This window comes from Schistocerca nitens, chromosome 2 (assembly GCF_023898315.1).
Source record: "Schistocerca nitens isolate TAMUIC-IGC-003100 chromosome 2, iqSchNite1.1, whole genome shotgun sequence".
In the NCBI taxonomy this organism is placed as follows: Eukaryota; Metazoa; Arthropoda; class Insecta; order Orthoptera; family Acrididae; genus Schistocerca; species Schistocerca nitens.
Genome location: NC_064615.1, coordinates 471,301,680 through 471,314,037, shown reverse-complemented (window position 1 = coordinate 471,314,037; position 12,358 = coordinate 471,301,680). Strand labels below are relative to the sequence as shown.

The window sequence follows — 12,358 nt, the reverse complement described above, 5'->3', positions numbered from 1 at the left end:
CCTGTCAGTCGTGTTCTTTGGTAGCCTTCTTCTTCTTTCTCTTCTTCACAAAGTTCATTTGTTGATTGCAAGGGGCCTTAAATGGTTCTTATGTAAATGTACATAACATCATTAGAAATGATTAGCTGATTTTTATGCATATTTTTATAACTGTCTGTCATGATCATGATTAAATGTGTAGTATTCTTCACATTTTTCATACACTAGGTCAGCAAACTAATATAGACTTTAAGTAGTGTGACAACATTTAACATGTGGCATTAATACTTTGTCTACACACAATAATTGTTCCATAGTGTATATACATAACGCAATACTATCTTAGCATAGACTGACTGCATGGAACTTTACATTACTAATTTTTAAACACAGACTGACTGCATGGACTTTACTTTATTGGAACTTCATCTGATCACTACTGGGTGCAGACTGCCTGTGGCTTCGTTCCACAACACCTATTTAAAAATGCCTGTAACAGCATACAGTTTTCAAAACATAGAGTTACACATTAGGCAGAGACAATATTTGGATTAAAAATTGGCTTAGTGTCCTTAAATCAATATAAATTATTGTCCAGGGAATGGAATTTACAAAAGTTTGCAAAGAATTTTCCAGAAACTCAAATTTTCTAATTGAAATATTTCAATAATTAAAATGTTGTTTTAGAAAAATCACACTTTTTTTAATCAGAAAAATGAGGGCATGTCTCTTAGATGTTGACATAACATTCAGATGCCGCAGTGATGGCAGTGCTTCGTTCATCCTCCAAAAAATAAGGACCTACCACTGCAAAACAAAACAGCCCTGCACACCATAGGGTAATTTTGGTACTGTACAGGGTGTCCCAGCTGGGACACCCTGTATAATGGAAGCTGGTGAAGAGGAGCATTGAAGCCCTGAGTTATGCTTATTCATGTAACCAGTTAAGTGAAAATGGGCTTCATTGGGCATTCAAAGATTCTGATTGAAGTTTGCATCGTCACTCACATTTGACAACACTTATTCTCAAATTTGCAGGTGCAGAACACAGTCATTAGGACTCAGGTGTCACATAAGGTGAATTTTCTATGGATGAAAGAGAAATTTATGAACCATTCTTTGAATAGTCTGACATATGAGCTGCAATGACAAGGCAAGGTCTGGCATGAAACAACAGGGACTCCTTTCAGTGGGAGTCTGAGTGGAATTGATATTTTCAGTGGTACATACAAACCATATAACCCTATTATGCTTTCTACAGAGTTGAACCAGTCTCTTCAAAATTCTGAACCCTTGTTGTGATTGCATATAATAACAGAACTTGACCATCAGGCAGAATGTGACAGTGCTGTTGAAACTCTCAGTGTGCAGCAGTCAAACTGTCACTGGGTTGGTAAATCATGTGTACAGTGACTGTTGCTTTACACTCCATCAATGCTCCATGGTAATGAAATGCCTGTAATTGCTGCACAATTTGACTCCTTTCTTATGCTTCTGCTACTGCTGCAGGGCTGCCAGTACAAACCTCCTTTTATTTTTCTTTGCATCATCTTGTAGTTATGTGAGTTGTTGTTAGTTGAGATTTGTTTAAATTGGCGCTAGTTTGTGTTTGCAGAAAGCCTGTTGAGATGGCTTATCAGTGAAGGCTCCAGAACTGAAAATATCAAGAATCTTTATGTTTCAAATATTAAATAGAGACATGGAGGCTGTGATATATTTTAGAGATAATGAAAATTATGTAACCTTACATATGAATATTAACAGTTCATAGAAGTATAGTACTTACTTTCATTTTATACTGTGAGTCTATAAATCTTTGATCTTGTTGACTCTCAGGGTGAGCTGAACTATTATTAAAGCCTTATATAAACAGCTGAGAATGTCTGTGACATCAGAAAGATTTTTTCCTGTCTTTGTTGATAGAATATGCTAGTTAATCTTTTCAAAAGTAAAAAACACTGGGGTATAGCTATGCGTATTGTGTTGTACAACTTGCTATTTCATTAATTTCATTTGTCTAGTCATAACGTTGACCAGATTTTTTTTTATTGATTGACTGACTGTTTGAATTTCAAAACCAAAATCATCAAGAAAGAGGAAATGATGTTTAATATTTTGGCCACTGAGAATCCTCAATGTACTAGTATTTTATTTCTGAGTCATTAGTAATGTGCCCTCTGACACTTCACTTTTCTTTTTTTTTTTTATCTCTTCACTCCAGAAGAGCATTGTTCTCATTATGTTCTTCCGTCTGAAGGCTGATTTGATGCAGCTTTCCATGCTAGTCTATCCTGTGCAAACCTCATCATCTCTGCATAGCTATTGCAACCTACATCCATTTGAATTTTTTACTGTTTTCAAACCATGGGCTCCCCTACAATATTTACCTTTAACATTTCTGTCCATTAGCAAAATGATGTTTCCTTGATGCCTCAGAATATGTCCTGTCAACTTATCCATTCTTATAGAAAGTATTATTATTTCAAAAATATTTTCTTTTCTGTGTTATCACTGAGTATGTAATTATTTAGTTTGTTAACAGGTTTAACACTTTTATCTGTTTGAACTGTTGTTCTGCATTTTTGTTTATGATCTCTCTGTAAAGATCAGCTCTTTATATCATCTTAAACATCGTTACAGGTATGGCCACAATCTGTAACATGGGTGCTGAAATTGGTGCAACAACATCAATTTTCCCATACAATCAACGTATGAAAGACTATTTGTTAGCTACAAATAGAAAGGAAATTGCTGAAGAAGCAGACAAATATGCTAAGACACTATTTACGGCAGACCCTGGAGCTCCTTATGATCAGGTATAACTTTCAGCCGCCTCTGTATGTGTGTGTGTGTGTGTGTGTGTGTGTGTGTGTGTGTGTTTGTGTGTGTTTGTGTGTTTCAGATACGTGTGCTTGTACACACACACACACACACACACACACACACATACACAATGATTTGATACATCTCCTTCATGCGTGTGGATTTCCCATTAATATCCCCAAATTTAGCTTTCTGTGATTTCTTTAAATTGTTTAAGGTAAATGCTGTGATGTTTTGTTTGGTAGAATGCATCTGATTTTCTTCCTAATGCTTCCCTATTCCAAACCTGTGCTCCTTCCATTTAAACTCAATTTCATAGTGCTTGAAGGTAGTTGTAGAAGTGGAAGAATGTTGTGGGTGGGAATACAATGAACGAAGTCATGTTTTGTTCCTTGATGAGTAGTAATAAGCATTGAGCTTGACAGCCTGCACATTAGGAGGGGGCTTACAGTGATAAACAAACTTCCTATTGTACATGAAACATCTCAATATTTATTAATGGACTGATAATGATGGCGGCATCAATGGTGGTAAATGTACAAATTTCCACATTGCCCGATACGTTTCTTTACCAATTGAAAAGTTTTTGGATTGGGTTTTTAACATTTTGTTGTATTACACACTTTTGTCACTTGAGATCACTTATCTTCATATTACTAAGTTGGCGATGAAATCATCTGAATGTCATGGGCAGTATGCTCTCCAGACTTGAATTCTGGTTGCATTTATGGGATTCACTTGGAATACATATTGCTGTTAGCCCAGCACCTCCCATGGTTGTTCAAGAACAGGAGCTTGTTATCCTGAGGACCAGCAAAAATAAAAGGTTTAAAATATTCATCAATAAGTTAATTGATTCCTTGTACTACAGGTGTGAAATTGTGTTCAAATAAAATATTAAAAAAACTGAGAGAAGAAATTGTAATGATGACAGTCATCGTGTCCATACTTTCATATAATGCAAAGAACCTCAATCATCATAATAAATCTTTAATGTTGCTCTCTGTCACTTTTTCTGGATAGTTGGAGCATGCTTTTGTTTAAATTAAATTTTCTTTACTCAAGGTTGTTGTAATGTACAACTATTTTCAAGCAGTTTTCTGTTATTTATCCTACCCACCAACATGGTCCAGTTTTCTTAGGTGTAGTGAGAAAGTAATTCAGCAGAAATATACTGAGCAAGAGAATTCGTCCGACCAACATCTTTCTAAGTTATGAGATGTCTGTCTGGTTGTGCAGGAATAAGAAAACTGGGTGAGGAATAGAGTCTGCAATGATTAGGTTCTCATTGCAAAGCTGTGATGAATTGAAACTAATCTTTTCCATCTTCTTAACATTAGTCCTGCCAAATACCATAATTAACCACTAGCACTGTTACTATTGGTATTTTTACTGTCACTCCTCCCCCCTGCACACACAAACACATTTCTCTCATTTCTCTTCATTACCACATTGTGCATTTGCTGGTGGCTCAGCTAACTGCTGCTTGTGCCTGTAAGTGTCTGCAGAAGAGGGTGAGGGGGGGGGGGGAGACAAGAGAGGGAATTTGCTCCCTCCTGGAATCTGAATAAAGGATTTTTATTACAGTATTTTCAAGTATTTCTAGCAATGATTGTTTGCTGCTTTACTAAACTGCAGATTACAGAATTATTCTCTTGAGATCGTCTTGAACACTGTTGCTTGCTGCCCAGCACCACATGCAATCCGACGAATTCTGATGTCCAGTTGGCATGGCTGCACACTACTGTAACAAATTTCAGATGAGGATTGCTTTGGTTCAGATGTCCAGGTCAGTTCCATCAACCAATTGAGTGTGTTTATGGGAGATTTCCCACGTTCGTATAGTCGTATGCTGACCCTAGGCTACAGTTTCCCTGACCAACCAAAAAAATATAGCTTTCAAAAAACAATTTGCTTAACTTTACTAACTTTAAAGAATACAGAGAATGAAAGTAATGGAATAAGTTCATTAACTTGATCAGGTGTGAAGTTTTGTTTACAAACAATGTGTTGTAGATTCCATCAAAGTCAAATAAGCTTTTATAAAGTTCATTCCCTGTTCCTTAAGTTCCAAGAATATTCATCTGCTATATTTATTGGTTATTTCTGCCAATATTCAGCAGGCTTTGCTCAATCATTCTTTTTCCTGCAGCAGCTTTTTTTTTTTTCAACTTGATAGTATGGAAACTTTGATATATTGCAACTTTATGTCATGACTCATTGGATAACATGGATTTAATAATAATAGGATGTAATTTCAGATCAATGGATCAAAAAGGTGGCATCCACATTCATATTAGATGTGTTTCATCGTGTATAATATTGAAATATGCTTACCATTTAGGTGTCCAAGCAATCTGTCTTTCAGTACTAAGTGAATAACTGCTAACTGTTTGAAGTAATAGAAGTTTAGAGCACTTCTTGGCATATTTAGCTATAAGAAATGACTCTTGCTTCTCTCATGAAAAAATTTCTGCATGGGTCCGTGCCTGGACCATGCATATATTTGCTCCCACGTTCAATCCAGGACCTCTTTATTATAACATTGCACAAACACTATATCAGAGTTCCCACCAGCCAACTTTTAGTCTGCTTCCACATGAAAGGATATACTGAGACAATGAATAAAACAGTAATCGGCACAAACACACTTAGCCAACAAGTACATTCATAGTCGAACACTGAAGCATACATTAGTCACTTAAATGTGAGACTGGCTGAGGGGCCAGCACGCTGGTTTATATAAGGCTGCTATGCACATGGCACAGTGCTTGCTGCACCATCTGTGCCTATGTGCAGTGGCCTCTTCAGGCCAGACATGGAGGCGTGTGCTGTTTAATTATGCATGCTCACTGTATAGGGTAACAACACTCCTTCCCCCATGGGGACAAATGTTCACAATGTTATCATCAGAATGGGATGATTGTTGGAGTTGGAGTAGGAGTAGGAGTTGTGCTGTCAAATGGAGCATACGGTCTGAAATGGCATAGTTGTGGACAGGCACAGCACCTTTCACCCACAAGAGACTGTAAGGGAGCACCAATGTGAAGGTGCCAAATCCATGTCTGGGTAGGCACTCAGCAATGGAGCCAGCAGAGAAGAGAGAGGCAGCATAGGGGCTGCAGGGATAGAGGCAGCCCCTTGCTAACCATAACCACCCTGGCCAGTGGCAGCAGCACCAAAAATGAAGACAGCACAGGGGCTAGAGGGGGCACAGACTGCATTGTGGGGGCTGGTGTGTACAGTGGAGGTGGTGGCGCAGTCTCCAGTGTGTGGTTGGTCACACGTGAGCAGAGCTGGCCATGGTGTCATGACACCAAACCATCGGAGGTGTGCATGACACAGAGACAGTGGCCTAAGCAGTGATGGGTGACCACTGGTATCCACTTAGGACACTGGCCAAACCCACAGGCCCAGATGGCAGACCCCAGACAGAGCCGCTGCAAGGCAGGTGCTGGCAGGTGGTCAGGCATCAACCAGAACAGATGAAGCAGTGTACAGGGATGGCGGTCATGAAACATCTCTGCTGTGCTATGGTTGCTAACTGGGGTGAACGTGTACGAGCTCAAGAACCTATCAATGGTTTCCTCAGGAGGAATTATACGATATATTCTTCCATCTGCATTTTTAAAGTATGGAATAGCTGCTCCACCTCACCACTTGACTAAAGATGAAATGGAGGAGGAGTCGTAACATGCTGGATGCCACCCTTTGCACAAAACTCTCAAAATCTGGAGATACAAATTGTGCGCCATTTTTTTCTGTCACGAGCATATATGACAATCCTTCAAAGAGAAAAGTCTTGGCGGAGGCCATCACCACAGCCACTGTGGGTGTGGATGGGCAATGAACCATATAAGGAAATTCTGAAAAAGCATTATCTACTACAAGCCAAAAAAAGTTAAGGAAAGGACCCATAAAATCAGCATGAATACACCACCCAGGGATGCTGAGGGATGGGCCATGGGGTGCCACTAACTGGGTGGCGCACTGTGGGCAGTCTGACACAACATGTGTGACCTCATTGCCAGTACTTAGCCAAAACAAATGGTGGTAGACCAGCAATTTTGTATGAGAAATACCCCAGTGGTCCAGGTGGAGAAGGCACATGTTGTCCCACTGCAGTGCAGTGGGGATCACAAGCCTGGGTCTGAACTCTTCAGTAGCCAAAAGTAACACACCATTAAGAACAGAAAGGCAGTTTCGGAGAGCATAATAATCACACAAGGGATCTGATGCCTGACCCAGTAGTTTGTCTGGCCAGTTGTGGCACTCAGACAAATTGAAAGACCTGATGTAAGACAGGATTGGCTGTGACAGCTGCCGAAATCAGAGAACTGTTAATGGAAAAACCATCCACGTTGTTTTGGGCTTAGCTGTCTAAATGAAAACACAACAGTTCATCCATCAGGATCAGTCAGCAATCAAGAAAGAGCACCTGCATTAGTGTGTTGTGCTGTGGGGTGGAAATGAAACTCACAGTTAAAGCTCTACAAAAACAGCCCAGAGTTGCAGGCGATGGGCCGCTTTATCCAGTAAATGAAATTTAGAACCATACAGGAAAACATGAACATTTTTTGAGTGCACATGCCTGATTCAGGGTTTCGGAAGTGTATGCAATAGGGTATTTGGAACCATCCACTTATTTGTACACAGGAATGTGGTCACATCGGGAAGAAATTTATGGTTGCATGTATTCTTTCTGAGAATGACCTGCAACTCCTTGACGTTGGTAGGATGTGGCAAAGCCATAATGGCATCAACAGGCTGGTATAAAGGCTCGATGCCAGCATGTGAGACTTCAAAACTGAGATAGATGATAAATTGCTGAAAAAAATTGTGATTTGTCGAAGTTACATTTCAACCTGGCAGTCTGCAGCTCTGTGAACACAGTACAAGTGTTCTTCTCTTGAGGAACTGGAGACTACAGTATCATCCAGGTAGTTAATGCACCTCAGAACTGAAGCTGTGAGCTGTTCCAAAAATCATTGGAAAATAGCAGGGGTGCTAGCGATGCTGAATGGAAGGCACTGGTATTGGTATAATCCAAAGAAGCATTCACTACTAAGGATATGTGTGGAATCATCATCCACAGGTATTTATGGTAGTTGCACATAGGGGAAAGCCATGCTAAGACTTGGTCCTAATGGGGGTAAGGCATACATGTCAATAGTAGACTGTGAATTTACAGACTTTTAGAACCACCACAGAGCTGAAGGTTGCCGTTAGGTTATGCAACAGTTACCAACAGAGTAGACCATTCGTTAGAGGAGAGAGGTGTGCCAACACCCAAGGACATAAGTCGATCTAGTTCTAATTTGACTTGCTTCCATAAGGCTATTGAAATTGACCGGGCATGAAAATACAGGGGCACATAGTCGATTTCATTGTGACTTTGTTATGTGAGACTAGAAACTGATAGCACACCATAAACCTTTCAAAAATAGTGAGGAAAATTCTGAGCAGAGCGCATCCAGTTGTTGGTACAGAACCTGATCCGATACCAGATGCACTTCGTCATCAATAGAGAATCCAAAAATTTTCAAGGCACCAACCCAAATAAGTTTTCATTGTTAACATCATCCACCACCAGAAAGTGCAAAGGCCAAACAAATGATTTTATACATTACAGGGACAGAACACTGTCCCAATATGGGTATTTGCTGTTTGTTGTAACTCACCAACCAACGGAGACAGGGGACAATGCCAGTGGTTCAAGATCCATATAGGCTTGAGAATTTCACAAAGTCACTGCTACAACCATGTCTACTTACGTTTTTAAGTTATTGTCCAAAAAATGCACTTCAATATAAAATTTGTTTGTGGCTGCAGTCACTGGGGAAACATTGTTTACATCAATGTTCATCTCTGACTACTGAGGTTGAGAGTTGAACACAGATGCAGTATGTCCCTTTTTTACAATGTTTGCACATTGCCCATCACTTTGGACATGCAGCCCACTGGTGTTGAAGAAAACAATAACAGCACGACAGGAGAGGGGCATGTGACCACTTTTGTGACACTGACTGCTGTTACTGTCTAGCACAGCATCATGGAGACTGTGATTGCATGGTCATGGCATCACCTTCCCCTGTGAGCTCACAGATGGTGGCTGAGGAGGAGAAGTAATGAAAACTACTTCACACCAAGTTTCTATCTGATTTACTGCTTCCCTATGTACTTAAAAATGCTGGGTAATGTTCAAAACCTCAGTGAGAGAGGGATTTTCACATTGTAAAAGCTTGGAAATGTTGCCACAGGCATTTTTTATATGCGTTCCAGTCTTCCGTAGTATTCTCATACAGAGGAAACGGTGGAGTTTGCATCAACGGCAGTGAACCCTGGCATGTCAACAGTGCTGCCAGATTGTTTACTGCCATGGATAGAGCCTACTGCTGGCTGACGTGAGCTTGCTGCTGTTCAAGAAGAGATGGAAGAATTTCTCCTACTGACATATAGACCATAATGAACCAAGAAACGAAACACGCTCAGCAGAATACTGCACTATTCACCAAAAATATTGTCATGTTGCACAAACACAATACCTGAATTCCCACCAACCAACTTTTATTATGCTTCCACATAAAAAGCTATACTGAGACAACAAATAAAATAATAATCAGCACAAACACATTTACCCAAGGAGTACATTCAGTCACAGTGTAACAGTGAAGCATACATTAGCCATCTAAACATGAGTCTGGCTGAGCATGCTGGCTTACAAGAGGCTTGTTGCATACTGTGCTGTGGTTGCTGCACCATCTGCACTGACACATGGTGGCCTCTTTAGGCTAGTCATGGAGATGGGCGCTGTTTAAGTACACATGCTCACTGTATATGGTTACAACACTCTTCTATTAGCTGCCTGAGCTACCAGTCTAATCTTAAGCATTTATCTGCAGCACCTCATTTCAAAAGCTTCTTTGTTCTAAGGCTTATATTTCACATTAAACTTCTGAACACGGCTACACTCAAGGCAAATATTTTCAGAATGTACTTCCTAACGATTAAATTTATATGAGTTAAATGTTAACATATTTCTCGTTTTCAGAAAAATCTTGCTTGGTAATGCCAGTCTGCATTTTGCATCCTCTTCAATTCAGCCATTAAGTTATTTTGGCACCCAAACAGCTGGAACTCATCTACTTATTTTACTGGTTCATTTGCTAATGCAATTCACTCAGCATTGCCTAGTTGAATTCAACTACGTTCTTGAGCCTTGTTTTACATTTGATGATATTCATCTCATATCTCGTTTTGTGGCAAGAAGAAGGGACCAGTTGGTAGGACATGTTCTGAGGCATCAGGGGTCACAAATTTAGCGTTGGAGGGCAGTGTGGAGGGTAAAAATCATAGAGGGAGACCAAGGGATGAATACACTAAGCAGATTCAGAAGGATGTAGGTTGCAGTAAGTACTGGGAGATGAAGAAGCTTGCACAGGATAGAGTAGCATGGAGAGCTGCATCAAACCAGTCTCAGGACTGAAGACCACAACAACAACAACAACATCTCCTTTTGAAGATACTACCCATTCTAATCAACTGATCTTTCAAGTCCTTTGCCATCTCTCCCAGAAATACAATGTCACTGTCAAACCATACAGTTTTTGTTTCTTCCTCACAAACTTTAATTTCATTCCATGTAAATTTGAATTTTGGTACCTTTTACAGTGGAGTACATGCAAATGGGTACCTACAAGACCAGCCAATAAATTCTCGCACACTGTTATGTGTTCATTGTGTGTTGTGTTCCTCACTTGCCAGGCCACCTTTATGATGTACTTAATATTTTTCTACTGTGGAGGCTCTGAGTGAAAAATTAAATGGAGGGTGATATTTTTTGTTATGTTTAGCTCTATGATAACTGCATTTCCTTTTTCCTCTTCTCATTTTGTATGGTAATTTACTGCTACTTGTGTATGTAGTTAACAAATTTATTCTGGTGATCTATTTGTTACAGGACATTTTTCTTTTTGCAGACAATAGAACTAGATTTGGATACACTAGAACCACACATCAATGGACCTTTCACACCAGATTTGTGCCACCCTATCTCGAAACTTGGACAAACAGCTAAAGAAAAAGGTTGGCCTTTGGATATTAGAGTGGGTAAGTATTTCCTGTGAAGATGTCAAAAGAAATCATGGTGCATCTCCTAATATACGAATGTTTGTTGTGCTAACTGCATTCTCTGGATACTGTAATATAAGTAACATATGATAGGACAGACTGTCATTCATCAGAAAAATATTAGTGTATGGAAGATAAGTGTGTAGAAAGGTGAGATAACTGCTTAATTAGGCTTCTGAACTCTTGTTCTTGTTCAGAACAAGGTAGCGGAACTAAGTCATATTCACATACTTAATTACTATGACAAAGTTGGCATGACTGCAAGTTTAGGATGATGAGAATGAGACAATGAGAAGAAGGCTGAGTAGAGCTGGGTGATGACAACAGGGAGAGAAAACTGGCATAAGCGGGAGGACAAGGCCTTTATTTGTTAAAGATAAATCATGACAACAGGTTCCTCTCTCTTAAAAGCATCTCAACTAGTTTAGAGATTTCTTCAGTGTGTTATAGTGCACCCCTTTGCTTGTTGCCCATATGTTATGAATCACAATTATTATGTTGTAATTACTATCTCAGTTTACACAATGTCAAAATATATAGCAAGAGCAAATGCATTATATTTCCAGATAAACAGTACTTTTCTTCCAATGTTAGTCTCAGTTTCAGGGCTGGTTCCTTTGTTCTCATGTAACTTATTGAAAAGATTTTGCCCAGGGTCACTAAAATGTCAAGTAACTGGGGTATTATGTTGGTTTTAACCATTTTCTTCTTTTAGTTGCATGTTCTTGAAACACAGTTTACCTTCATGTATTTGACACTTTTCAAATATACATTGTGCAACTTGCTTGAGATATACAAGGGAGATAATCAATCAGAGAGGAGCATTTACCAAACTTAGTATACAATAAACCCAATCTCTCACCATCTTAACACTATCTAACACTGCCTGAAACTACTCTGATACAGTTGGTGCTAAAAAACAATATTTTGTGAATCCAGCTTCCTGTACCTTCTAGAATAGGAAATAATCCAAATCAGTATTAATAGGACTGTATTAATCGAAATTATTTTTCAGATTTAATTTATATCTTGCCTTCTGAAAAGTAGTAGATTGTGTACAACAAAACTGAAACATAACAGTATTATATTTAATGCAAATTTGTTTTTTGGTCATTGAAGTTGACAGTTGTGGTGACTAATTTTCATGGTACAAATATTACAAAGTGGATCGATATGATTAATAAAAATATATTAGCGGAAAAATAGGTTTTTGGCAATCAGATATGTTCGGAATACAATATTAAAGCAAGAAAATTAACCCAAGTGTGTCCAAAATTTATATGGAATCAAACATATCAGTTAGAATGTATCAAACTGAACTGCACAAACACCACAGCAATTTTCTCAGAATTAAATATTCATCACCAAAATGTGCAGTCTATTAAGAATAACATACACCAATGTGAAGTTGAACAACAGTCATCAA

The 12,358-nt window shown here is 39.0% G+C and overlaps 1 protein-coding gene across 1 annotated transcript in view; it reads left to right on the top strand.

Moving 5' to 3' along the window:
* Positions 1 to 12,358, top strand: part of LOC126236389 (aconitate hydratase, mitochondrial-like) — a 171,824-nt gene that overhangs the window by 85,530 nt on the left and 73,936 nt on the right. The window contains exons 7-8 of the mRNA XM_049945675.1: positions 2,620 to 2,795; positions 10,782 to 10,911. Coding sequence (XP_049801632.1) covers positions 2,620 to 2,795; positions 10,782 to 10,911 — 306 coding nt within the window. The remainder of the gene's footprint in view (positions 1 to 2,619; positions 2,796 to 10,781; positions 10,912 to 12,358) is intronic.